This window comes from Gymnogyps californianus, chromosome 5 (assembly GCF_018139145.2).
Source record: "Gymnogyps californianus isolate 813 chromosome 5, ASM1813914v2, whole genome shotgun sequence".
Taxonomy (NCBI): Eukaryota; Metazoa; Chordata; class Aves; order Accipitriformes; family Cathartidae; genus Gymnogyps; species Gymnogyps californianus.
The window spans coordinates 15,733,411-15,761,051 of NC_059475.1; the positions used below are offsets into that span (position 1 = coordinate 15,733,411).

Below are 27,641 nucleotides of genomic sequence, written 5' to 3' on the forward strand. Positions count from 1 at the left end.
CCCCCGCGGCAACCGCCACGTACCTTCTCGGCGCAGGCGGCCGTGGTGGCGGCCCGGCCTCTCGCGCAATCTCGCCTCGGCGTCCGGCGCTGCCCAATCAGAGCCGTCCGCGACGCCCGGGAGGGGGTCAGTCCCGGCCAATCCCCACGCTTCGAGGGGCGGGACCTGTCCCCATGGCAACGAGAGCCGGGGCCGCCGGAGTGCTGTGGGGCTGTCGCGCCGTACCGCACCGTACCGTACCGCGCCGTACTGTACCGCGCCGCGCCGGGCCTCGCTGCGGTGCCGAGCCCCGCAGATCCTCCGGAGGACGCCCCCTTCATCCCCGCGCGCAGGAGACACCTCGCCCTTAAGAAGCAGTGGCTCCTCTCCCGTCGCAGGGCGACCGAAAGGTAGCATCGCCCGTCCCAGGCCGCCCCCGGGGCGGCGGTGCCCCCCTCGGCGGCGAAGGGGGCCGGCGGGAGGCGCCCCGCCGGCGCGGAGCGGGGCGGAGGCCTCGCGGCGGGGCAGCTGCTGTCAGGGAGAGCTGTTGGCCGGCGCGGAGGGGGAGGGGGATGCGCGCTCTCCGTCGCGGGGGTTTAACTGCCCTCCCTCCTGTCAGAGTGGAAAACACGAAATAACGGTGATGCGGGGGGAGACGGTGCGCGCGGTGGTGCCGGGAGCCGGGCGGGCGGGAACAGCCCGCTTGGCGAGGGGCTTTCTCGCGTGTGGCGGGTGGAGGTGGCGGGAGAGGGGAGCAACTGAACTTTGGCCGAGTGCGTCCTGCCGCCCGCCAGGAAGGGGGCTGCCCAGGTTTCCCTCCCTCCGGCCTTTACGCGCGGGTGCCGTCCGCCGGAGTCCATGGCTTTTCAGGAAGTAACACTTTAGCGGCCCCGCTGATCGACGCGTAAGCGGTTAGCTTTAAAGCACCAGGAGAAATTAACGCATACCTGGCAGCAGCAGCAGCAGCAAAATCTTGACGGGCTGGTAATTGCACAACCGCAGGAAAAACTTCGGCTGCTTTGTCCAGGAGACTAGACTGGTTTCACTAGAAAGGGTATAGCTTTTCAGCGTTATGCTTACTATAGTACCACTGGAGGAGCTAGGTAAAATACTTTAGCGTAAGGCTAGCCATTGTACTCAGAAAATATTCCAAAAGAGGAAAAGGTTGAAACATGGTTGTAGAGAGGTAACTTTTTTCCCTGAGAAGAACATGGCTATGGTTTTCAAAAGAGTTCATGTTTGGCAACGCTTTTTAGTCAGCCTGTAGGAGAAAAAGCTTCTGTTGAGTTGTAAGTATTTGCTGTGGAGAAATAAGGTCCAGCATTTTCAAAATTAGACAATTACAGTAACAACAATGAAGCACCAGTACACCGTGGTATCAAGTTCAAGGTGGAGGTTTGCTTTGGGTCTTGTTTGTCATCTTGTTTTCTCCCACTCTAAAGAAAAGAACTGTAGTTGACTCAGTATTGGTGCAGTTCTACCCCGAATTCTGAAGTGACTGTCCCTCTCAACTAAACAGAGCAGCATGGGAAAGATTCCAACTCTAAAGACTGCATAGGAGATGAAGAGCCACTCAAAAATTGTTTGAAACCAGGTTTTGCTGTAACCTTTACTGACGTTTGCTTAAGACTCACAAAAGGTTTATGGGAGAAGCCCACATTTCTGTGAGCACTTAAGATCCGCTTATCTCTCTTACTGTCAGTCTTACTGTCAGCTACACAATGATCTTGTACGGTCACAGTACAACATCCACCATGGGCCGCAAATTATTAACCTCATTACATACAGTAACTCCTAATTGTGATTATGTATTTTCACTTTTACTCTCTACTGTAATCTTTTGGACAGTGGCAGTATTTTATTTTAGAATAAGACAGATAATTATATAAAAAAAGTAATAACATAAGTCTATCTTTAAAAAATTCAGAACAATGTGAATGTCATTCACTTCTAACCAAGATAATTAACATAGACAAAAAAAAGGTGGAAACAAAATTATAAATTAATATTGCTCATTGAGTCTGCTTAAAAATTCCATTAGCTATTGGATGCAAAGGTATCTAATGTAGGCATCTGAAGTAAATTTGCTTGTGACTTGATGCTATAATACGGCTTGACAGATCATTATTTGATATGTGAAATTATATTCAGAAAACCCCATTAAGCAAATAAAAACTAAGCAAGAATGACAAAAAGGATTATTTTTGAATAAGACTAAGAAGTTTCCATACCTTGGCTGTGTAGTAATGGTAGTATTGCTGAACATAAACTTTTGGTTCATATAAACAAAGCTAAAGGTTTTCTGTCAAAAGCTGCCCCCAAGTGATATGTATATAACTTAAATTGTAATAATGAAAAAGGAGAGCAGTAGTTCTCTGGGATAATAAAAGATGTGAAGTATTATTCTATTGACTCAAATGTCAGAGGTGTAGAAATATCGACCCATGCTTCTAGTGATATACTGACTAAACAAATGCGCCTTAGGGTTGAGCAAATACTTTGGTTGCATGTAGTAGCATATTTGAAACGAGACTGCTTTTTACGCCAGAACTGACAAAATTACTGTTCACATTTATACAAAATGAATTTGTGAGATTCCAGGTGTGCTGTTGTCTTCTGTTCTGTATGGGAACTGAGCTTATAGCTTCCTCTACTATATTTGTAGTGGTAATTTTTTTTTTTTAATTCGTTTTTGAAGTTGATAAGAGTTTTATCAAGTATGCATTGAATTCAATACAAGTTTTTGCTTGAGTATTGGCTTCATAAATTTTTTTTTTTTGAGCCAACTTTATTGGAAAGAATTGATAAAATCATGCAAGTTCCTTTTAAAAACAAGACTAATATTTCAGCATTCTTCAGTCAATAAGATAGCTTTGTAGACACTGATATTTATTTTTCTGAAATGATGATGGGGAAGTTCCTTGGAGGCAGGTAGTATTATAAATATGTATGTGTATCTGTGTGTGTGCACACAGGTTTTTAAATAATGAACCACTAACATTGCAACAAGAAGAAAAACAGTTTTCTTTTCAAACTTTACTTATGACAGAGCTAAGCTTGTGCAGCAGCAGCCATACGTTTTGTTTCTGTGCCATCCTTATTTCTGGACATACAGTTGCATTGTAAATAGTACTTGATTCTTTCCCACTTGAGCATTCGTAGTTTGTGTTACTATATAGTATCCCCTAGCATGTGGGTGACTCATTTAATAAAAGGCTGAAGTGTATCTTTTTTTAAAAAAGGTTCTGTCAGCAAATGATGTGCTACACACAGTTGAGGCGTGCTGTCTTTTCTGAGAAGCTGAAGAAAGAAGCTGTTCTATCAGCCAACTTTTAACCGTAAAGAGAACGAAGCAGATAAAGTGCAGTGAGAAAAACGTAACAAATACAAGTCAAAAGAAAAGAATTTAAGCAAAGTAAACAGGATGAGAAGAAAGGATTCTACTGCCTTAATGTACTTAAATACTACTGTTTTATATGAAACTATATTTACGTACAGTATTAAAATGCTTCTTGAAAAAAATAAGGAATGTCTCCTGGTGCAGAGAACTGAGTGGGATGTACTCTAACAAAAGATGAGGACAGCATGTCCAGATTGAAACCTGTTGGATATTGGCTAGGAAAAAAGAAGCAATATCTGAATCATGGGGTTAATGGACAACTTTGACAGAAGAGAAAAAATGCCTGAAGGATAATGAAAGGAAAACTGTTGCTACTTGTGTGGGTGGGACATTTACTGAAAGAGGAGAGAGGGAAAAAATTATGCTTACGTATTAACTTTTAAAAGGATGAATTCTCATTTGGGAAGAAAAGTATGCAGGTGTTTCTGTATTTTGAAAGATAACTCGTAAAGGGAAAACTATTGCAGATTGTAGCCATTTCCCTTTTCACATTGTTTTCTGCTCATGTCTTCAATCTATATATAGAGGAAGAGAAATCTATATATAGAGGACTGGTGACCTAGTGAAAAGACATCTTCACCACAATCAGAGGTTTACCGTAGCATCTTGAGCTGAAACAGGTTTTTGCACTTGCTTCTCAAAATTTTTGCCAGTCCTGAAAGAACAGGTAGGAACTAACGCTGATATTTCAGGTGTTTCCAAACAGAAAATATGACAGAAAACTAATCTGTTTCTGCCTAATTTCAAACATTTAATGTATTTTTTTTAAGATTTTATGAGCTAATAAATTTATATCTTTGTAAATAATTTTTAAAGAAATGGAAAAACCCATGGAATTAAACATTCTCTATTTAAACTGTGATATGTGGACGGGTATATCACTGTTTCAGAGAGGTGAAAACAGATTCAAGATTCTAGATGGCTAGCTCAAACTGCTGAAGGAGTACTTTACGTAGTTCAGATATAATATTTGTAATATTCCCATTCTAGTACTGAGGTTAGAGTATTCTTAGAAAGATGAAGATCAGTAGATCTATTTTGTCTCTTTCCTGGTTTTTTTAAATGCAGCACTACATATGAAGATTGTTCACTTCTCCAAGGTACAGCATTAAAATAGGAAGTCACAGTACGGTCATGACTATAGAGAATATTGCTATCATCCTGCATGTCTGCACTATATCTCACACAGGTTTAGTTACTTCCATATCAGATACAGCAGGTGTGCATGAAATTTTATGAATAAGTAGGCTTATTTGTGTGTTCTATAAGTCTAGATTTATGTTTAGATTGCCCATCATGGTACACATGGGTTTGGCAAGTGCAAACATGCGATATGACATTTACAGTGTTGTGCTCTCTTGCTTTGTAATCATCCACTGAGCTTCTACATGTGCAGACACTACACACTATACACTGATATCACTATATGTTTTTGCCTATCTCAGTTTTAGAAAATTTGACATTGGGTGTTACTTCTTTAAAAATATTTGTGCTTTGCTAGGAAGGTGATGGAGACATCAGTACCAGAACTATGCTGTTTTCTGGGCCATAGGAGTTAAGTTAATGAAAAGTAAATTTTCAGGTTTATATTATAAACACCTAGCAGTTGTGTAAAATCGGTTTGTGTCGTGGTTTAACCCCAGCCAGCAGCTAAGCACCACGCAGCCGCTCCCTCACTCCCCCACCTCCTCCCAGTGGGATGGGGAGGAGAATCGGGAAAGAAGGTAAAACTCGTGGGTTGAGATAAGAATGGTTTAATAACTAAAGTAAAATATAATACTAACAATAATAATAATGAAATATAATAATAATAATAGTAATGAAAAGGAATATAACAAAAAAAAAAAGGAAGAGGGAGAGGAAAAAAAAAACCAGTGATGCACAATGCAATTGCTCACCACCCGCTGACCGATGCCAGAGCAGCGATCCACCCATCCCGGCCAACTCCCCCCTGTTTATATACTGGGCATGATGTTCCATGGTATGGAATATCCCTTTGGCTAGGTTGGGTCAGCTGTCCTGGCTGTGCTCCCTCCCAGCTTCTGGCACACCTGCTTGCTGGCAGAGCATGGGAAACTGAAAAATCCTTGACTTAGGATAAGCGCTACTTAGCAACAACTAAAACATCAGTGTATTATCAACATTATTCTCACACTAAATCCAAAACACAGCACTGTACCAGCTACTAGGAAGAGAATTAACTCTATCCCAGCTGAAACCAGGACAGTGTGCTAATGCCATGTTTAGCTGCTTGTATTAATGTTGCTAGAACAAACTTTAGAAGCTGCATTTTGTACTTATCTTTCAAAGCCCATAGCTCTTTCTAATTCAAATGTCCGATCCTGTTCCACCGAAGTTGATAGGAATTTGTGATTAACTTTAGTGGGATCAAGATCAAGGTTGCTGGCAGACAGCCTGCTTCTTTTCTTTTCTAATTGTATTTTTCTGTTCGTGCAAGTACATTGGTGGCTCTATTTTCTGCTGACTGTCTCATTCTTTTAGCTCTTGCTCTGTTTTTTTAAAACACTTTATACTCAGAGAGGTTTTTATTTTTCGTTTTCCCTGAAAGCTTAGGATATTGGCTTTGTTTATAAACTAAAGAATTTGTCAGTTCTAGAGCACTACTTTTATGATTAGTTCTCTTTATGTATTACAAGTAGAAATGTTTGTTTATCCCTCCAGGAAAGATGAGATTGATTTCTGATACAAGCAGATGAGAGTTGTGCTAACTTTTCATCTAGGTGGGCTACATGTCTTTGACTAAAATCACTTAATTTCCAGATGACAATTGTAACACTAGCTCTATCCATCTGTCTTTAAGAAAGTAACCAGTCAGCTGAGCAGATTCATGACAATTTATATTTCTATTAAACTATATAGCAGAAGGAAGAATAGTAATAAATAATAGGCTCAAGCGACGCACCCATGGCAGGGCACGAGGATGTATGCTGTACATTATGTACCACTGATGACAATGATCAAATTGATATTGCTCCTCTTCTGCAGCACTGTGATTGTCTGTTGACTAGGTGTCTCCTAGTCCTTACAGAAGAAACCACATCCCTACGTCAGACACATAGATTCACCATAAAGTGCCTGGGAAGGGATGGGCATCCAGGAATGGGTTTCTCAAAAGTTGGGAACCGTTGAAGGTAGCCGGTAACAGGCTGAGAGTGGGATGAACTCATAATAGTAAAGTGTTTAGTGGAACAAAAACTGGAAAATCCTGCCTCTTGTCGCTCTTCCCTCTAGTTGCTGAATTTGAGATTCATGCTGAGTTTTTTTCTTGTAGCTGATTAATGTTAGAATTTGCAATGGGCCTAGTTTCTGTCTTCTAATATGTGTCAGAATAGAATGTGCTCAGTGACTCATTTGTGACTGTCACAGTCTAAAGGTTGACGCATGTCTTACCTGCTTTTATTGAGGAAATTTTGATGAGTATAGTCTTGGACTAATAGATACCTAAATACAGTAACTCTGCCTTCACTAGGTAATTATTTTTTATTCTAATAAATGTATTTCTAATTTACTTGTTATAGCACAGATTGTATAAACTGTTGGGTTCCTCAAAATACTACTGGAAGTCATGTGTTAAGCATAGTAGTCTACAAAGTCAGCTGCAACAACAGAGATATTTTTTGCTTATCCATTTTGGTCTTCTCTGCTTTTAATTCTTCCTGGTACTTGTGGATTTTTTGGCCTGTTTTATCAAAAGGGCTACAATAAAAACACCCTATGCACAACCTGAAACAAGACTGCCTGATGAGCAGTAGATAGCCTTCTTTTCAGAGTAGCTTATTGCATCAAATAGACGTGAAGAACATATTGTGATATCATCCAGTCTTTCCCATTATGTATGACAGCGTGTAATTACAAAGGTTGGTATTTCCAAGGGAACCCAAATTGCCCATGAGCACAAATCCCACAGAAAGTCAGCAGACCCAGTGGCACTTAATTTGATTAGGGCTTTTGATAGATAAGCTCTGCTGACTACTGCAGAGGTAGTTTAAGATGATACAACTCCAGTTGCCCATCCCAAATCTGCTGGAGATAAGTGCTCCCTCATATGAGGTTTGGCAGACCAACATGTTTGCTTGTACATCAGTTGTTTCAGTTCAGCGTAGACATTTTATGTATCAGTTTTCCTGAGTAGCAAGGAAAAAAAGTCTTAAAAATTTAACAGTGTGTCCCCCTTCGGCCTAAACTGACAATCTCCATCTCCACAATTATTGATGTGACTAGAAATTGTGGGTCAGCAGCTTAAAAAACATTATTTATGTCTTTAAAATGGATCAAAAGACCAGGTGTCATTTTTGAAAGTGTTGGCTTTAGTACTTGCTGTAGGCAAAGAATGAATCAATGCCATAACTATGGCTAGCACTTGAGTTTCTGGCTTCTCTGCCATGGTTCAGCTCACTCCATGACCTGTTGGTCTTACGTGCAATGAGCATGCTCAAATTATAGCCACATATGATTTTCAAAAACACCATTTACACACCTTACATAACTAGAGTGGCTTATGATATTATTGAATTACCTTTATTTCTATAATTTTGTATATATGGAAATATTTCAGTTGGGAAAATATCCATCTATCAGGGTTCCAAATTTTTAGCATCAGAAGCTACAGTTTCTTTAAATGGATATTTCAATCATACATAACCTTTTAAAAAAACAACATTTCTAAAAATACAGAGAGTATGTTTATTATACTGATATACTTTATAAGTCTTTTGCTTTTTATTAGTTTTGTTTTATATCCATTGCATACTTATGGCCTTTCACTTACCAGTTTACTAGACTGCCCCATTCATACCCTGCTAAAATTTCAGCAAGGTGGATTTTTGTTTTACCTGTAAATTTTTTTGACTGTGATGCTCTGTGTTTAGAGAAGTTATTGCCCAGGCTGTTCATCCAGAATCTTTCAGAGTAGATTTTGAGGTTCAGTTCTCCCCTATTCATTTTTTAAATACACTTAGCTGACAGATACTGAATTAAGTGTTTGCCTTACTTTTACTTTCTTTGCTGTATTTTTCATCTGAAAAGGAAAGTACAATGGCTTCCTCACAACTGTGTATCAATCTGCTTTGGAAGTGAACCACCACCTTGCAAATATTCTCAGTCCTACCTATAGAATTTGTAAACCTTTCTTGTTCAGAAGCAGTGCTCTGATAAAATCTGTAGCATAGCCTAGGCCTCCCGAGCTTCTTTTATTTCAAATGGGATATTAAAGGACTGGAAAAGATTCAGGGAAGACTAACAAGCACGATCAAAGGTCTGGAAAAGCTTCTGTAAAAGTAATCAGTAGGTAAGCTAGCACTCTTTAGGCTAGAAGAGCGAGGACTGGTGTGTGATTACTGTTGGAGAGCTATAATATGGAAATGGCAATTAAGAAGAAATTGTTTACATCTCTTCCAATACAAGAACTTAGGGTATCATTGAATGAGGTAAATGGATGACAGGTTCACAGCAGAGATGGTTCACACAACATGTTATCTGTGGAACTACTTGCCATCGGGTGTTACAGATGATACAAACTTTTTGTGGTTCAAAAATCAGTTGAATAAAATACCGAAATACAAATCCATAGAAGTAAAGAAAAGGTGCAACCCGAATGTAAGAAAGGCCAAAAATCTCCAGTTGAGGCAGTCTAGAAGTGACACACTGTTCTCATGTCCTTCCCTAAGCACCCGGCACTGCAGACAGGATCCAGGGCTAAAGGGTCCTTTGCTCTTATGGAGCAGAGGTGTCATTATGCTCCTGAGGAAGCACATTGAATTATAAAGATGATGAGGGCTGGTCATATTATAGGTAGTCTGTTACAGAAACACTGTTTTCTATTTCTATCCAACCTGCTGCATAGGTTAAGCTATTTCCACTTTCCATTTGTTGTATTCAAGCCTACATGGTGATCTAGCGATATTCGTATGTTGACAGGTATATCAAAATGCCTTGGTAAGGATAAAATAACAGGCAACAGTGTTCAGAGAATGACTCTGATGCCAGACATGGCAATTTACTTTTGGAAAAAAAGAGGACAAATTAGGTGATCTTGTCCATGCAAGACAGAAAAAATTGACAGTAGGGTGATGGTTGTCTGCCAGATAAAAGAACTGATGGCCTGCATAACATATATTAACTTATTAATGTTATCCATGCCACTGATACATAAAATGAGCTGTGCCACTAACAGATACAGACTCAACTGATAGCTCTAGTTCAGGACTTCCCAGCAGCATTGTTGATCTGCCCTAGTAACCTAGCCTGGTCTGAAGATCCAGAATGAGGACAGGAAGGGAAACTTCTGGGCAAGTCCATTAACTTGGTGATTTGGTTTATAGAAGTCATCCAGTTAGTACTCAAAAATATTCAGTCTTGGCATCTACATCAAGATTAGGAGACTTGAAAACCTAGTATTTGTTAGTTATTATCATTTCCTGTGATTAAATCCTGTTGAAATTACAAACCTAGGCACAGCATTTATATGACAATATTCTGTAATTAAAAACATCTGAAGTATTGGAACTTTGGCATTTTTAAAAGTGATAGTGAATAAACTAACTCCTCATTCATCAGCTCTATAAAGTGACTGCAAGCCAACAGCTTGTGTAGAAGTATAGAAATTAATTTACTAGTTCCAGCAAATCAGTCTGGGTTTGGGTTTTTTTTTTTGTTTGTGTGTTTGCTTGTTTTAAAGGAATGACCTAGGCAAAGCTAATCTGACTTACTATTGTGGATCTGACAGTACTGCTGACATTGAATCTAATACACTCAATATGGCAGCAACAATAGCTCCTTCTATTCCATCTGGTAATGATCAGATGTTAGTCATCTGATAACAGGTATTTGGTATAACTAAGCAGAATCCATTTAGGCTCTTTTTGCTGAAAATGTGATTCAGAAGAAACAGTTTCAGAGAATTCGTGTCATTCTTGAGCCTTTGACATATGAACCAAAAGATGGATAGGTGGATATATTTTTATCTCCAGCTATTCCCTCATCCCCAACAAAAGAAGGAATATTTCTGCACAGCTTGTATGCATTTCCCATTTTTGTTCTTAATAAGAGTGCTTTCTTTTACATAATACTTATATGAATAAAGGGTGTCAACAATGCTAAATATTAAGTAGCTACTGTTATCTACATTTGTTGCCTTAGTAAAGGGGCAGCTTAATTCAAGCAGAAGTAATGCTTCACTGTCAAGTACCAGAGCATGTAGTAAGGAAAACTGGCACTGACACCATAATTACAGTTTGTCCCTCCCACCCCCCAGAAAAATAAAGGTTTGCTGCTGGTGGACATAAGTACTTTTGATAGAATTACTTGCATGACTATTTAAAGCACTTGTACAGAAATTCTCCTTGTAGCAGGTATGCTTTTGATTTGACTGCCCATTTCTTGAATATTATGTCTTCGACATATCTAAGCTAATTTTAGACAGTATTTGACTAGCAACTTTCACTTTCCAGGAGATGATTTATATTACTAACGTAACATTGGAGTTTGCTCAAGCTTTTTATAGCATATGCAGAGACTGTGGACTGTCATAGGCTCAATTGGCTGAATTGTCTCAAGAGCCTGACTTTGCTGTCAGATTCTGGATTACCATCATTACTTTTTTAGCTCGATTTCCTGTACTTGTACTGTTTAAGTATTCCATCTGATCAGTTTCTGAATGAATTGAGCTGTTTTCAACCAAATTTGATAGAGAGGGAGAAGACAGAGGTCAAGAACTCTCAACGTGCTCGGTGCTCATCAAACTGTGTGCAAGCTGGCCCCATAAAAGACACCAAAGAAAGTCTAAGGGAGACTGGCTTAATAAATCCCCAGACTCAGCAACAGTTTCAGGTGGTGTGAACACTTTTTTCAGGAATCTCTGTCAACTTGAAATACGGATATAACACGAATTGTAAAACATTTTTCCTGCAGATAAATTTTGGAGGGGATCTTGACTCCAAATTTGGCAAACTACTCCATTGCTGAAACATAAAAACTACTGGCATTACTACACTAAGGTCTGATTCAGTGTCCAGGATTATCTTCAGGAGTTTGCCAAGACATGATCAGAGTAGGAACGTCAGTATTAGTTATGCAAGACTTGGCCATCCTAAACAAGTGTACGAACATTGGGTGTTCCCACCTGTTCTGCAGAGCCATTGATAATACCACAACATGTTAAAAACCTCTCACCATTTGCAGTACGACTTAGGTTTGCCACACAACTAATCTGAGGAAATCTGCTTGTGTAATAATGGCCTTTAAAAATTAAAGCTGTATTTAATTCTTTGCGTTTTAGTGTTCGTTGAGAGCAGTAGAACATGTGGGAAGTGGGTTATTACAGGTATCTGTGTAGGAACATCAAAAAATTCTAATCAGTACAGTACAATAACATCATTTATATTAGTTTTTGTGACTTGGTCTCATTTCAGATGAAGTGGCAATCTGTCCTGCCCCAACAGTGTATTTTGCTGATGACGTGTCTCCTAATGGCCTTGGAAGCTGTACCTATAGACATAGATAAGACAAAAGTCAAAGGAGAAGGCCACGTAGAAGGAGAGAAGGTAGAAAATCCAGTAAGTATAATGAAATTTATCTGATTAAGTATTTTTTCCTAATTCTTAGTAATCTGGCTATAGCAAACTCCCTTCCTGAAATTTAGATGTTCTTTACTGGAGTTACTTGCGGGAAGGAAACTAATATTAGCCAGTATTGTCAAATAGTCTACCATCTACTATGGTGAGGTTCTGTTTAAATTTGTTCTCTTTTATTTTCTTTCCATGAGCTGCTAAAGGTGAGGTGGCACATGGAAGGAATTCCCCAGCTTACAATAGGCAGAACTGCTTACTGTTCCACAGAGACTTCTTTCAAGTGATTGAGTGGTGGCTTAGGAAATTCCACTCAGTGATTCCAGTTCAGCGTTTCAAATAGAACAGTAACAAATGAATTGCACTGTTGTGAAAAAAAAAAACCAAACCACAACCTATATTAACATGACAGATGCTTGTGTATGACATGGATTCCTAAACACTTTTGTCCTCTTCCTTGTCAGTTGCTGAAATAAATGAATCATAAGAATAAGTTGTTATAGGGCAATGATGCAAATCAGAAAAAACCAAGATATGTAAGAGAGTATAATGCCTGTGTTGCTGAGATTTGAGTTTCAGTTTAATTATTGTATTTAAACAAAATGAAATGTTTGGTAGTATATTCTTTTCTCAATTTCACATTCCTTTTTTGAAGGATACAGGACTTTATTATGATGAATATCTCAGACAAGTAATAGATGTCTTGGAAACAGATAAACATTTCAGGGAGAAGCTCCAGACTGCTGACATAGAGGAAATAAAGGTAGGTACAAAAAAAGAGTTAAATTAAGGTTAATTAAATCCATAATCATGAGCCATGTATGTTGTATTCTTTCTTCCTTTTCTTTTTGCGTACTCCTCTCAATTTTTGTGAGCCTAAATTTCCTCTCATTTTTATTTACTTAGGTATTTAACTGTTACTAGATCTTTGTCTTTAGTCAAGGGACAGCAGAACTTCTGTTCATTAAAGAATATCCCATAGCATTAAAAAACCCCCAACAACGTATACTTGAATGCATAGTTTCTGCCTTCTGCCTATCTACTAAAAAGCCAGTTTCAGACTCCATACAGTTATTTGAACCTTCATGTACATCAAAACAGCTGCAAGTGTAGCTCGCACTTGCTGTTGCCTGCTGAGTAATTTGGAACACTGTTTTGAACATAGAGGTATATCTGCTTTCTGAGATTAAGATTGTGTCACAAATGAATACGATGACATGGAAGAAAACTACAAGACAGTCAGATTTTAAAGTTTAGGGAAACTGAGGAGTTGTTCTAGAGTTAAAGTCAGTGTATATAGGAATAAAATAGACCTCTGGCTTTCTCCGCTGCTGTCCTTTCTTTTGTGCCAATCCACATAGCACTCTTTCCAAAACCTCACCACATTCTTGTCTTTTCTACTTTAGTTCCTGGCTCTAGGTGGTGGCTGTTCTGCATTCCCCTTTATGAGCTAGAAATTCAGCAAGGGACAGGTAGGAAACAGTCTAAAGTGACAGACTTAAAGAGGAGATCCTGCCTTTTGCATTTCCTTTAATCCCTCATGTTGCCATTGGCAGCTTTTGGCTCCTTTTTCTTCTGTGCTACCTCTACTGTAACCCTTGAAGGTTACTATTCATTTCCAGATCCTGATAAATATTCTTGCAATACACATTGGTGGCTGTTGCTGTGCTTGTCTTACAAGTAAGACTTCTCTCAAGTCTTACAGCCATCTTCAAGTGGATGAAGAACACAGCACTCTGTGTGCATCTCACAGTTCTTTTGAACTAATTTGAGAACATTTGATCAAGAAATTTGTCGCTTAAACATTATTAGGTATTGCTGCTTCAAGGTCATACTTTTGCTCTTTGGAGGAGCAAGATACTTAGAAATCCTCTTTTCAGAAAGCTTTTAGGATTCCTCTCTGTTTCTATAACCATAGGCTTAAAAAAATTTGAATCTACTCTTTGGAAAAATTTTGAGATTCTTAAGGTGTGGGCTACAGTATTGCCAAAGACTGCCACTAGCCTGCTGTCTTGCAGCTCATGTCTAATGGGAATCCTAAAGGCTACTTTCTTCTAGTTTTTATACATAACTTTTGTTTTTTGACAGAGTGGAAAACTAAGCAGAGAGCTTGATTTAGTAAGCCACCATGTGAGAACACGGCTGGATGAACTAAAAAGACAAGAAGTGGCAAGATTAAGAATGTTAATTAAAGCTAAAATGGATTCTGTTCAAGGTAAGAATACAAAATTTAACTAGGTGAGTTAACAGATGGGGTTGTGTTGGAGAGGTGCCCAAAGTCCATCCCTTATGCTTTGTTTGTTGTCAACAATAATGACTGTAAGCTGAAAGTGAGTGTCCTTTCTGAGCTGGCTTAGGGCCAGTAAAGACCTATCGTTATAGGAAACTGGGGACAAGAGAAAAGCCATCTGTATTTTATAAATAACTAAACTTGATTCTGGCAGTGGATTTTTCAGATACTTCTAATCCTTTTTCAACCTCTTTTTTTATTTTTGTAGTGCATCAATTTATAGATTACTCACTGAGAACTAGTGGCATAGTAGGACTATGTTTAAGAATACAACATGACATAACACTTCATGTCTTTACAGGGTAGAAAATGAATTTTTTTTTTTTTTTTAGTCAGTTAAGACAAAAGTTTTCCTTTTTCTCTTTTTAAGCTTCCTTTCCACCAATTAGAGTTATTGTACGGATTTATAACAAACATTAAACATTTCAGTTTAGAAGATTATTTTTCTTATTTTCGGGGGAAATTTTAAGCTCCTGAATAAAGAAAAACATTTGGAGTGAAAAAAATTCTCCATAGCATTTTCTTAATTGCTAATGAAATCGTACGAACTCAGGCAATTTCTTTTAATGAGTGAAGTATACAGGTTTATAATGATTGATTGCTGTATGTTTGTGTGGGAAATGGAGCTATCCCTTTTTATTTCTTACTACTGCAGAATTTTTGAAGTTTGCATTTAGAACTAATTCTGTAAATTTCTTGTTAGTGGTTTCTTTTTGAAGAGAATTAGTTGCTCAGAAACAAAGATCCTAATGATGGACTGAATGATCTTGTTTCTGAAATGTTGTTTTTCACAAAGAAGCTCTAATAAAAAGGGCTTAATTTGCCTATGCAGATTATTTTATTATTAAAAACCTTTGCAAGTTATGGGGAGGGATCCCACTGAATTGAATAGGTAATGTATCAATTTAAAATACTCCAAGAATAAGGATCTGTCTTCTAGGCTAAGCTGAATTTAGAGGTGGCAGGTAGACTGAAGAAGTATGCATGTACAAATATGTGTTTATGGGGATGTCACTAGGGAAAAAAGATATTTACAGTGTAGTACCTTTCCAGTGAAGTCTTTAGGTGCTACCATGGTATAATTAATGAATAATAATATAGAGTTGGCTGAGGGCGTCAGATCACCTTTCTGTCCTTCGCTGTCTTTTAATGAAAGTTCTAGTCCAGAGAGTACAGTCCTCTGGTAGCTAGACAGTGCAGACCAGCGGTAGCCCCTCCACAGGAGTCAGTGCATTGCCTCACATACCTGCCAGACCCCATGTTCGTCGTCCTCAGGCAGCTCTTTAGCTGCCAAGAGCCTGGTCTCATGCTCCTCTTGCAGGGAAGCGGTCCAGTGACATCATGGTGACACTCACAGTGAGCTAATTGACAGCAGCTAACGATACCTGATTGTGTACATAGTAATTTTGTGTATTTTGAAATTTTTTAATTGTTTAACGGACTGATTACTTCTAGCCGTCTCTACTTCCGTAAATCAAGAGTAACTAACAGAGCATGCTTTAGAAAAATAATTCCCCCCAACAGATCAGATCTGTTACAGTATAAGTGTGAGATCTTACATTTGGGAAAGAACAAGAACAGATTATTCCAGTTCAGAATATTCAGATGATTACTAAGATGTGAAAACATTGGGAGTGAGAAAACATTTTGTATAGTATATCATCAGCCCTGCCAGTGGGTACTTCACATCACATACAACAAGTATGGCCAGATTATCTATAAAATACAGCTGCATCTTTACACCTAGGCAACATCTTGGAACATGTACAAAAGAGCATTCTATAGTAACAGCAGGCAGAGCTGTTTGATTTCCTTTTATTTGTTCTGTTGATCTTCTCCCTATAACACCACAAAATATCTTAGTCTTCTACCTGATCTAAAAAAAGAAAAAAAAAAGCACACAACCCCCCCTGGTTTCTTCCCTCTCAGATGGATCAGGTTTAAAAAGAAAAACAGACTTGAGATTATATTCTGCATATATTCAGTCCTGATCCAGATGTGTTTTTAAACATTTTCACCAAGATCCTATAGACTGATCAGTACAGGACAGAAGAATGTTAGGGGTTGGGTCACAGATAATACAGTAATGTGGCAAGTAAATACTGTCAAATAGAATGAGTCTTTTTCCATAAATACAAGAAATGGAGGAAAATGGGTTTGGGGGCTGGGTTTTTTTATTTGTTTGGTTTGGGTTTTTTTTAAGCCTGTTATTACACTTCTAAAAATGTTTCAAAAATAGGCTAAGGCGCATATATTTCAACAGAAATTATGGTCTCACCAGGGAGGAGTGATGGTTGAAATCTGCCCCAGCCAGTGTTTGCTGTTTTATGATAAAACAAACGCAGCATTGAGTGTAAGACAGAGAGTTTGCCAAATAATAACATGTTCAAAATTGTGTTTTCCAATTGTTTTTAAACAAATAAAATATTCTTTGCTAAGCCATCTAGTAAAAGCTTGTCAAAATTGTTATACATATCAAAGTGTGTGCTGCTTAAGATAGCATTATTATCTAGCATTAGCAGTCAGAAACCATGGCAACAGCTAGAAAAGCCTGTTGTAGAAATGTATGTCGTTGTTAGTGCATTGTGTATTGATACTGTTGGGTATCATTCCTGTCATAAGGAAGAGAGAAATGTTTGCAGCTTTTAGACATAGGACCTGACTCTCCACTGTCTTGCACTTCTTGTTTTGCACAAATGAAATTTGAATATCTGCTTATCTGATTTGATACAATTTTACACCATATATCTGGCCAAAGATGTACGTACAATAAGTCATTTGCAATATGTACGGGGCAATGAAGAGTCAGACTTCTCCCAGTTCAGGAAAAAGATGCAAGTTGTTAACTTTGATACTGCACATAACTTCAACTATCTCATTTATATAAAAGAAAATAAAATGTTTTTCTTAGTTTGTGAAGCTCAAATTGATTGTACTTTTCCTTGCTGAAAGACAAGCCTTAATTTGTGCATGTTAAATTATTGTGTGCAATGCAACACTGACTCATCAGAAGGAATATAGTGCAAATTGCTATCAAGTTTGCCAATCTCCTTCAGGAAAAGCAACTTTAAGAAGTGTTGCTATAGTTTCCTCCAACAGTGAAAAAATTATCCAGTCCTTAGGGAGCCTCAGGTACTTACAAGGCATAAGCTCCCATATGAAAGTTTTTAACTTCCTGATCTTACTTGATTTCAAACTTATTTTAATGTTTCACATTTGTACCTTGTTCTTTCAGACACTGGCATAGACCATCAGGCTCTCCTTAAACAGTTTGAGCACCTGAACCATCAGAATCCTGACACGTTTGAACCTAAAGACTTAGATATGTTGATCAAAGCAGTGAGTGCTAGATATAAACTACTATGGGTTTTTTTGGTATTAATTATTATGCTTTTTTTCTCTGGTAAAGGCAAATCCTTTTATATATACCACTTTTTTATAAATGACATGCAATTTTCATGTTCAGAGAAAAGTCAGTTGTCTCCATTGCACACTTGAAAACTGGTTGTCAGTGTGCATTATGCTAAAGAGCCCATAAATTTGGGGGTGGCATCTTAACAGGACTTGCATTCATGTGCCAGTACAAACAACTTTGGGAATAAAATATGCATTTCTGAGAGCCTTTAAATTAAATACAGTTTTGATAGGGGTACATTTTTCCCAAGTGTATTTTCTGATTTCTATTTCTAAGTGATTTAGTTGTCTTACAGAATGACATAAATAATCATCCCTAAACTAGTCATTTGAATTTTGGGATCTATTATGTATACATCAAGCTACAGAACCACAGCAGAGTAGAATTTAAGATATCAATATTAGAAATTGCATATGCTGGACATGGCATTCCGTGTCTATTTAGCAGATTCAGTATCAATCACAGGTGTGGGGGCGGGTTTCAGTGCATGTTTATTAAGGGAATGCAGTTAAGCTAAGCATGGCATGGCTTTTTCCAGCTGCTGGAAAAAATACGCTTCCCAAGGGCAAAAAAAAGACTTTAATCTCAGATATGCATTAGAGAGCACTGCACGTCTGACATGAGAATTTGACAGGTTTTATATTTTCAAAATAAATTGAAAGATAAGGTATATTTTAAGCTTTCTGTAATTTTTGTGGATTTTTTTTTACCCTTGGAAAGTTTTATCTCAATTTTCTGTAAAATTATTTTTTGTATAGATATTGTAAAGTTTCTTGCCATTTCTGAGCATTACTTCTGGGAAGATTCTGGTTGGCTAGAGGAAGCATATCCTCAACGGGGCAGTTCTTTCTCTTTTTTTTTTTTTTTGTCTTCTCATTTCTCAGCTGAGTTATTGACAGAGTGTAATGGGCATTTTAGGGGGTCTTTGCTTTGGAATTGTTTTTGAAAAGGTACAGTGAATCTGAAAATTAAAATGTAAATAATGGAGAGACTATATCAGGTATAAACATGTGACTTTGAAAAGCACTACCAAAACATCCTTTAATACCTTGAGCTGTCTGAAAATGATATATCTCTCAACTCTATACAAGTACTTGTTAGAAATTCTCCCCTCTCACCCTTTCTCTCCATATAATTGTGTTTTTTTATTTAATCTGTATTAAGCTACTGCAAACTAACTCCCATTATTAATGAAGGCACTTTTTTCATTAAACTGTAGGGTAAGCTACAAACGTTCTTATTCTGAAATAATCAAGGAGTTAATGGTACTATTTGAAGCTGTACTTAATTAGTATGGGACTTAACTTGAGTTAATTTATTATTAATTGATGAGAAAGAACACCTTGATGCCTTCTTACAGTACTGTGTAGTTGCAAAAATTGTCTAGCGGTTGAACCCTTGCAAATTAATTTCCGTGAAAATAACAAAGTGAGAAGAGATGTTTCTGCATCACTGTGACATGAAAGGAAACCCCCAACTAGTCTACCTCATGTTTAAAAGGAGAATGGCAATATGGCCAAACTTGCCCACAGATCTGAACAATACAGTGTCTTTAACGTCGTATGTGTTAACATAGTCGTGTGGCATAATCATATGTCTACGTATATCTACATTTTTAGGCTACAAGTGACCTGGAAAACTATGATAAGACCCGCCATGAGGAGTTTAAGAAATATGAGATGATGAAAGAACATGAGAGGAGAGAGTATTTAAAAACACTGGATGAAGAAAAGAGACAACGAGAACAATCAAAATTTGAGGAGATGAAGAAAAAACATGGAGATCACCCTAAAGTTCACCATCCTGTAAGGCCACAGTCTGTTCTTACATGATTGGGTGGAAGCTTTGCTTTCCAGAGAGAAAAAGCTAATAAAGGGAAGGGTGTATCTTGTTTATTCTCAGCATTTGCTTCTTCTCATTGATATGGGAGCAGAGTGTGGGAACAATGCTGAGAGCATCACAAAACCCATTATATATACCCCCATTTTTTCTGTACAAGTATGCTATTTGCTGGCAGGATTATTATTTACAAAGAAGCTAAAACTCATGAGGAAGAAGCCAGAATGGTATTCAAAACTGTAGGGGATGCCTTCATGGTATGCCTGGCCTGCAAGGAACTGCGTCACAGCACCATTTGCTCTAGAAAAGGCAAACTAATTTAACTCCCTTCAGCTATTGTTTCTAGATGAGTCTGTGTGGCCATGACTGATTATTACAGGTGTTCCTTTCCACAGAATATACATTTCCTTGACACTCCCTCTTTCCCTGGGCCTTTTTGTCTAATGAAAGTATTAGACCTGACCAAAAGGGAATTAAAGAAAATTCCATTGATTCCATTTGCAACGTGACTAATCAGAAAATAAAGCCTTTCAGAGAAACTGTAATGCAAAGATAATGCAGAAAAATTACACTTAATCATCTTTTGAATAGTTTTTCTTTGTAACCAATCTATAGGGAAGCAAAGATCAACTGAAAGAGGTGTGGGAAGAAGCAGATGGACTAGATCCTAATGAATTTGACCCCAAAACATTTTTCAAATTACACGGTAAGAGGTTTAGTTTAATTTACTGAACAAATTAAGTGACTGTTACCTTCTGCTGAGGGCAAGTTTGTCTTATGCTAGGGTGAAGTCTTATACCTCAAGCAATTTGGATGAATCTGAAGGGTATAGAGGAGAAAATATTTATGTTATTGTTTGTAAATTTACTGCAAAGTTTTAAATGGGGTTTAAAAGTTGAAAACAGTTTTGTTTAACTACTCGTAAAATCATACAGCCAATAACCAGTAGTTATTCCTCAGGGAAGTATGGGTACTTAGAGGGCTGTCTGTAGCTATAACTTTGCTTACACACTGCGTACTAGGAATAAATCCTCAGAGGTGTGTGTGGGAAAAACCTGCTTTCTCATGATCTCTGCAGATAAATGCCAGGCACCCCTTATCTTTGGAATGGTCGTAAAAGTGCCAAGCATCTTTAGAAGTTGCAAGATTCCCTTAAAACAAAAACCAAAATGCCCCCCAATCCTGCATATATTTCTGAGCAGTGTGCACCTAGAAAAAACAAAACAGTAGCAGAGATGTGGATGCATCTCAATGGACATTTTGCTTAAATTGTGATTATATACATGTGTAACCTTATATTCTGACATTGTTAAACGCTTCATAATAAAGTACCCTCAAGCAGATCCTGCCTGGCACTGGGCTATGAAGGGTTGAACAGCACATAGAATTTGACTAATCCCAAAGATGATAATTTAACTGAAGAAAAGTGTTCTAGCTTGAGTCTGAACTTTTATCATGGTTTGTAAAATATATAAATATGTGTTATAGTTATTAAACCTTATTTCTTCTTTCTAGAAAGAGATCTTGAAAGATAATTTTCTGAAAATTTTTGGTAGCTTTTTTGTGCAAATCTTACCAAAACAGAAATAGCTGAAATAACCTTTTGCTTTAGAGCTTAGTATATAAAAAACACTTTGAAGCAATTTAACAAAAATATTGCATAATAATACTCATTTGAAGTAGACATTCTCTTTCAGTTTCAGAGGTAGTATAACAATATTCAGAATGTAGGATAAAAGATGGATTGTTAGTTACCAAGTATTCTCCTCTTTGCATTTGTCATGAAAAGTCATTTTACAGTGATCTCTTCTCAAGTGCTGCATATTTATATAGATTTTCATATAATTTTTTACTTTTTTTGGAGAGTCATACTGTTGGTTAACAAAGTTTTTCTACAGATTTTTGTTGCTCCTGAATCTATGTACAAATTTAGTTGTTAAATTGGGACAACTTGTTCTCAGTAATATTTTTTGGCAATTGCACTCTGTGCAATCCTGTTGTGACCTATTTCAGTTTGCTAATCTAAGAAGTAGGGAGATTGCTCCAGGCTTGTCCAACCAGCCAACCAAAAATGTCAATACAGTTCAGCCAATGCCTGATAAAAACCTGAACAAAAAACCCGACCTATGTAACCAGCATCTTGTTAAATGAGGTTTTTAATCCACGAGATGTGTATGCTGATACTTAACTCATAGAGAACTATTACGTGTATTACTTTCTGTACATATTCAACTTGTATTTTCAACACTCCTTTTTGTAGATGTCAATAATGATGGTTTCCTGGATGAGCAAGAACTAGAAGCCCTATTTACTAAAGAGGTAAAAACAAAAGTTCAGAAACTTAACTTGTTTCAGTTAATGGCTGCAGGGACGTTTGTATTATTTCCAAGTGTATTTGGGGGCTTTGGACTACAAATTAAAGTATTCATGCCAAGTGTTGTGCACCCTTAATGTTTCTACAAAAGTGTAAAAACATATCAGCAGGGAAAATAAAGTAGTTGAAGCATAGGACTCAGACACCAGAGATCTAATGCTCATGTATTTCTCTGCCACAGGCTTGTTTGAGATTTTATAATTAATCTGCAGGATGGCTATACCTGTATAAATTGCAAAGCAGGGAGCTGCACTCCTGCTCTGGCTAGATGCAGCCTGGTAGAGGTTCTGAAGCTGGATAGCTGTGCTCATTCAGTGCTAATCTAAAGTCATAAGACTTGTTTAGAGAAAAAGGGTCATGCTTGTGCGAATTGGCTCAAAGACAGCACGTTGTGGAAGTGGCTACAGAAATTTCACATATTTTGTATCTAGCTAGTTTGTAGCACATGTACATCTGATGAGTAGACAGGCTCTTAGTTTCTTTAAGCCTTGGTTCATTGTCTGTGAAAACACAAATGTTAGTAGTACTTTGCTTCCCAGAGGGGTAACGATAGCAATGTACTGAAATTCTACAGTGATGGGAATTGCAGAATCAATGAGTAAACGGAGGGCCTTGGTCTTCATTTTTCCAGTAGGTTCTGTTTTGGTATAGCAGAAAAAAACCCCTAAACTTCCCATGCAAAGATCCAGTACTATGGCTGTCAATATCTAGTCTTACAATTTTTTCTAGATTTCATGAGTCAGGGAGGAAATGTGCTATACAGTGTACATAGAAGCTTATAAATTCAAACTACTGTAAATTTTTGAAGAAATTAAATTTGCAAATACAGATTTCTAACAATACTTTGCCATAATCCCCTCTAATACAACGAAGATACATGGCAGTCTTTTGACAGATATGTCCCACCATTTTGCAGTTTTGTAGTTTAAAAACAAATAGTCTGGGGCCTTAAAATTACCTATGGCTAAGCAAGCGAACCTAAATGACTAAGAAAGCTAAGTAGAAGCAAATAAGCATGAACTCACCAGAAAGACATTGTGCAAGAAGAGAAGGGGACCATTAAATTAAGCATTCAATTTGTCTTGTGATATCCTGAATGCTTACAGGGTCAGCTGCATGCTCTGGTAAAAAAACCTACTCTCTCCTGTCCCAGAAACCACGTGAAAACTCTGCCTGCTTTGAATCAAAAGTAGGATCAGACTGTGCATGCCGAGGTCAATTTTACTGTAATGTCCACAGCACTGAATTACAACAGACCACATGAAAACTTCATTCTTAGCAATGAAAGGCTCACTTGTTACTTAAATACTATGCTAAAAGAGAATTGCACACACACACTCTCACTCTATTGGAAAAATAAATGGTGAACTCATGGTTTTAGCAACATCTCATGCTACTGTTCCAAATATGCTGTCATTTGAATAAGCAGCCCTTTTTCCAAACTAACATCTGCTAATTTTGAATTTCAGCTAGAAAAAGTCTATGATCCCAAAAATGAAGAGGATGACATGGTTGAAATGGAAGAAGAAAGGCTGAGAATGAGAGAACATGTAATGAATGAGGTGGGGACTGATGTTCAGTAGAGCTGCTGTTTTCCTTCTATGTTCAAGAAATACAGTCCTCCTAACATGAAGGGTTGTCCAAGTACAGCAGAAAGGGATGACCTGTCACACTGCATGCTGTTTGTGCTGGGATTCACATAAAGCTACAATTCTCAAGCCCTGTCCCCATATTCTGATGTAAATGCCTCCTGACTAGTTTTTAAGAAGTTCCAGAGAAGGAATTGTGCTGTAGCCTCCATCTTTTGCAGATACTGAGTTTCAATAGAAATTCCCTGTGAATTTTGTGTCAAACAGGGAAGACTCTAAATGTGCTTTTGCACTTGGCAAATGGGTAAGATTTAGGTGTGAGAAGAGGGAGTAGAGCAATGTCTTCTTTCATGTAGCTCACCTTTGTCCCTTCAGAAGGGGGCTCAGAACTCAAGGTATCGCCTATGACAGTGAATACCTTTACTAGTTCTGATAGGTTTTCAGCTCAGGAGACAGAGGAAAGGGAAGAGGATGTTTTGAACCACTGTGCTTTTCACTTGTATCTTTTCTGTATTCAACTATATTCCTTAAGCTTGAGGAATGGAGCAAGCCTGGTCTTCTATTAGTCATAACGGGAAGCATTTCCTCCCTTCCCCTGAAAGGATTCTGACACAATTCAGTTGGGGTTTTTTTGATGTTTTAAAACCTCCCTATACAACAGTGGAGATTACTCTGACTCACAGTTACAAAATTATTACCAGAAAGCTACAAAACGTTTTTCTCGAAAAAATCATGCATGCCATTGTTAGTGTTGGGGCTGTGACCACAAATAATGTTTCCAATAAAGCCAATGGATTTTGAAGTAAGATGTGAGGATTTACTTTTTATTTCCATTGTTGTTAAGCTATATGAGCTTGTGAGAGAAGTTTTCAGAAGATGTTGCAGGTACTCCCTTGAAAATGGGACAGTTTAAAAATGAAATGGTTATATTTGAAGATATTTGCATAATAGAATTAAACATTAGCTCCACCAAAACCTGTACTTTAGGTTGAGTTTAATTTTTTGCTTCAAATAGGTTGACATCAACAAGGACCGGCTAGTGACTTTGGAAGAGTTCCTGCGAGCTACAGAGAAAAAAGAATTTTTGGAGCCAGATAGCTGGGAGGTAATGAGAATGCGTTCCAAGTGCAACATACTGTATTATTACCATCACTCTAACCAGGAAACCAAATGGCATGTCTCTGACCTTTGCTTTTTTTCAGTCCTGTTTTGGTATGTGTGTGGTTAAGCGCCTTAGCTAAATGTAATGTACAAAATGTAGCAGACTAATGTAATGCAGATGTAATCTTTATGGTCCACACACAAACAGAAACAGTCTTGCGCCACCCTGTGGATTCTGGAAGAGCTTTTCCCACGCGCTTTTCAAACCGAAAATGGACATTTTGTTTGTGAATCACTTCAAAGGGAAGATAAGAGCTCAGCTGGAAGCAAGAGGAATTTTTTTCTCCTACCTCTAAATCTGTAGTAGAATTTTGCTGAGAAAATAGCTGAGAAATTACTATTTTGGTGTTTCTTACAGTGAGTGTACTAACCCTTTACAGTGTCATGTCTGGGTATTTTGATGAAAATTCTGAGGATTGTTTGGTGAACTGTAGAATTCAACTAATAGTAATTTCAGTGGGAAGATAATAAAAATATATATGCGTTCCTGCCTAAGTATTCACGTTTATATGTATTTTCTTGCAGACACTAGATCAACAGCAGCTCTTCACTGAGGAAGAGCTGAAGGAATTTGAAAGTCATATTTCTCAGCAGGAAGATGAACTTAGAAAGAAGGCAGAAGATCTTCAGAAGCAGAAGGAAGAGCTACAGAGGCAGCATGACCAGCTTCAGGCTCAGAAACAAGAGCTTCAGCAGGTACACTTATGAGAACAGAATTTTTTTTTTTTCCTTTTCTGTATCCTTATATATGTAACAGCTCATGACAATCCCTGACTTGAGCATTCTTTACCTTGATTTCTCATGAGTCCCAGCTGAATTCTAAACTAATGGTACCCCAGCAAAACATAATCTGGTATTCAGGATTATAGCAAACAAGGCAAGCATCTCAACTCACTAGTATACTCGTTAACAAAGACTTTATATAATGACTGCAAAATTTCTTTTAAGTGTGTTCATTTATGTCACATCAGAGAAAGTTGACAGATTTAAGTTTTTCAACTTTGGTATCTTATTTTTCACCAGGTTGTAAAACAGATGGAACAAAAGAAACTACAGCAAGGAAATCCTCCTGCAGGACCAGCTGGAGAACTGAAATTCCAACCCCGTATGTGTCTGTCTGTGTAGATACACAACTTTAAAATAAGATCTCCAATGTAAAGGTCACCCTCTGTGGCCAATTTACCAGCAGTTAGGTACAACGTGACGTGACAAGTTAGTTTTAGACAGTATGAATGACCAATTGCTTCAACACCCTTAGAAGAAAATAGTGTCATAATAAATCATTGCATTTGCTCATTGGTGGCAACAAAATGGTCAGGTATATATTAGCACTTCTTATCCACACATTGTCCATGTTTCTTTTGTGCTTTAAAGGGGCTCCGCTTTCCCATACTTCCTAACTTAGCTGTTTTTCCCCCTCCAGAAAGGTTGAAACTAATATGGCTTTATTAGCTTCCGTGTTCATGTGCTAACTTTATCAGTAGAGCTCAAGAACTTCTTGACATTCATCTCAAACATAAGGACTATATCCAGGCAGCCTTTTGAATACTGGAAGCTCTTAACTGCTCCTGCAGGGCCAACAGTGGGATTTCAAACCTTAAATGCTATATTCAGTGATTACAGCTCACTTTGTTGAGTACTCTGAAATTCTATCCCTAAGACACTCAGTTCTGTGAGGAGAAATAATGAAATTTCAGTACCAATTTAATTTTGTCTTTCATTTGCTTCAAACTGCCTGTGAGTAATTTCTTTTTATGATCCTTAGTTCTGACAGCCTCACTTCCCCTCACCTTCAGTAAAAACATCATGTGTAATAGCAGATGCCCTGGGAGTTGGACTAATAATACATCTTTTGATACTGGCAATATTGTAGCAGATACGGTTCTTAATACAGGTATTATTTTCTGTAAAAACTTTCTGCAAAGTCATTTAATCAGGTGTCATAAGAATTCCTTATATTAGCCAGAACTAGTCACTACTCATTCACTGAGTTAAGGAGATCCAAATAGACAATATTTCTAATCTGTAGGCTACTGGAGCTACTAAGGGTAATTTAAGAGAAAAAAAAAAAAAAAAATCACAAAAATGCAGCTGCAAGTTCTGAAATCTTCAGGAAACTATGAAAATTAGTATTATTCAAAGGTAGGCAAAGGGAGAATGTTTTAAGTGTTGTCGATGCAGTGAGGAGTAAGATACAGGAGCAAGTTGTTCTTTTTTTTTTTCCTCCCAAGCTTCCCATATTGGGATTAAAGGTTTCATAAACACATAATATATTTCAGAAAGAACAATCTCCAAACCGATGTGTTATGTAAGTAAAAACATTTCACAGAAAACAGAAACAACTCGTAATCTAAGAGGAAACTCTAAATATTATTATAATGAAGCGTATTAGGTAATCTCAATCCGATTTCATTGTTAGTCACAGACAAAATTCTTGATTCCACTTAGAAACCAAAAAATAGAAGGCTTTGATTCATTGTCCCTACACTAGAAACTTTCCTTCAGAGACTTTTCACATTTGGGGCCAATTTAATTGAGAAGTTACAAATGGTTTTATTCTTGTTTTACAGCTGGGGAGCCCAAAGTTGGAGATGCACCAAAACATCCTGCGGGAGGTGATCAGCCTTTACCACCAGGACATGTCCAAGAACCAGCTGCTAGAACTGATCAAGTTCACCCTTAACCACTTGTGCCTCAACTTTATAGCATCTTTATTATTTTGGGGGGGGGGGGGGGGGGGGGGGGGGGGGGGGGGGGGGGGGGGGGGGGGGCGGGCACGGGCAGGAAATCAGAGTGAAACATGAACTCTCCACTTTCTTCCCGAGGTTGTAAAATCATTGGGAATGTTAGAGATGAATTATCAATCAGATTTGAATCATAAATTAAACTAATTTTCTTTCCAATGCATCAGTGAGAAACACAACAAGGGGATCATTGAGAGGCTATAATGGGGGAGGGAATTAAGGAAACTATTAATACTAAAGGGTTTTATGGCCAGGGCTGAGCTGT

General features: G+C 38.0%; 1 protein-coding gene across 1 annotated transcript; it reads left to right on the forward strand.

Annotated features, from left to right (window-relative positions):
- The first annotated feature begins 250 nt into the window (after positions 1-250).
- Positions 251-27,355, forward strand: NUCB2 (nucleobindin 2). The gene is made up of 13 exons (XM_050898207.1): positions 251-389; positions 11,809-11,952; positions 12,620-12,727; positions 14,053-14,179; positions 17,490-17,593; positions 19,289-19,474; positions 20,124-20,214; positions 21,769-21,827; positions 23,352-23,444; positions 24,487-24,576; positions 25,158-25,328; positions 25,656-25,737; positions 27,203-27,355. The coding sequence occupies exons 2-13, from the start codon at positions 11,809-11,811 to the stop codon at positions 27,313-27,315; spliced, it is 1,368 nt and encodes a 455-aa protein (XP_050754164.1). The 5' UTR covers positions 251-389; the 3' UTR covers positions 27,316-27,355.
- Positions 27,356-27,641: the final 286 nt, after the last annotated feature.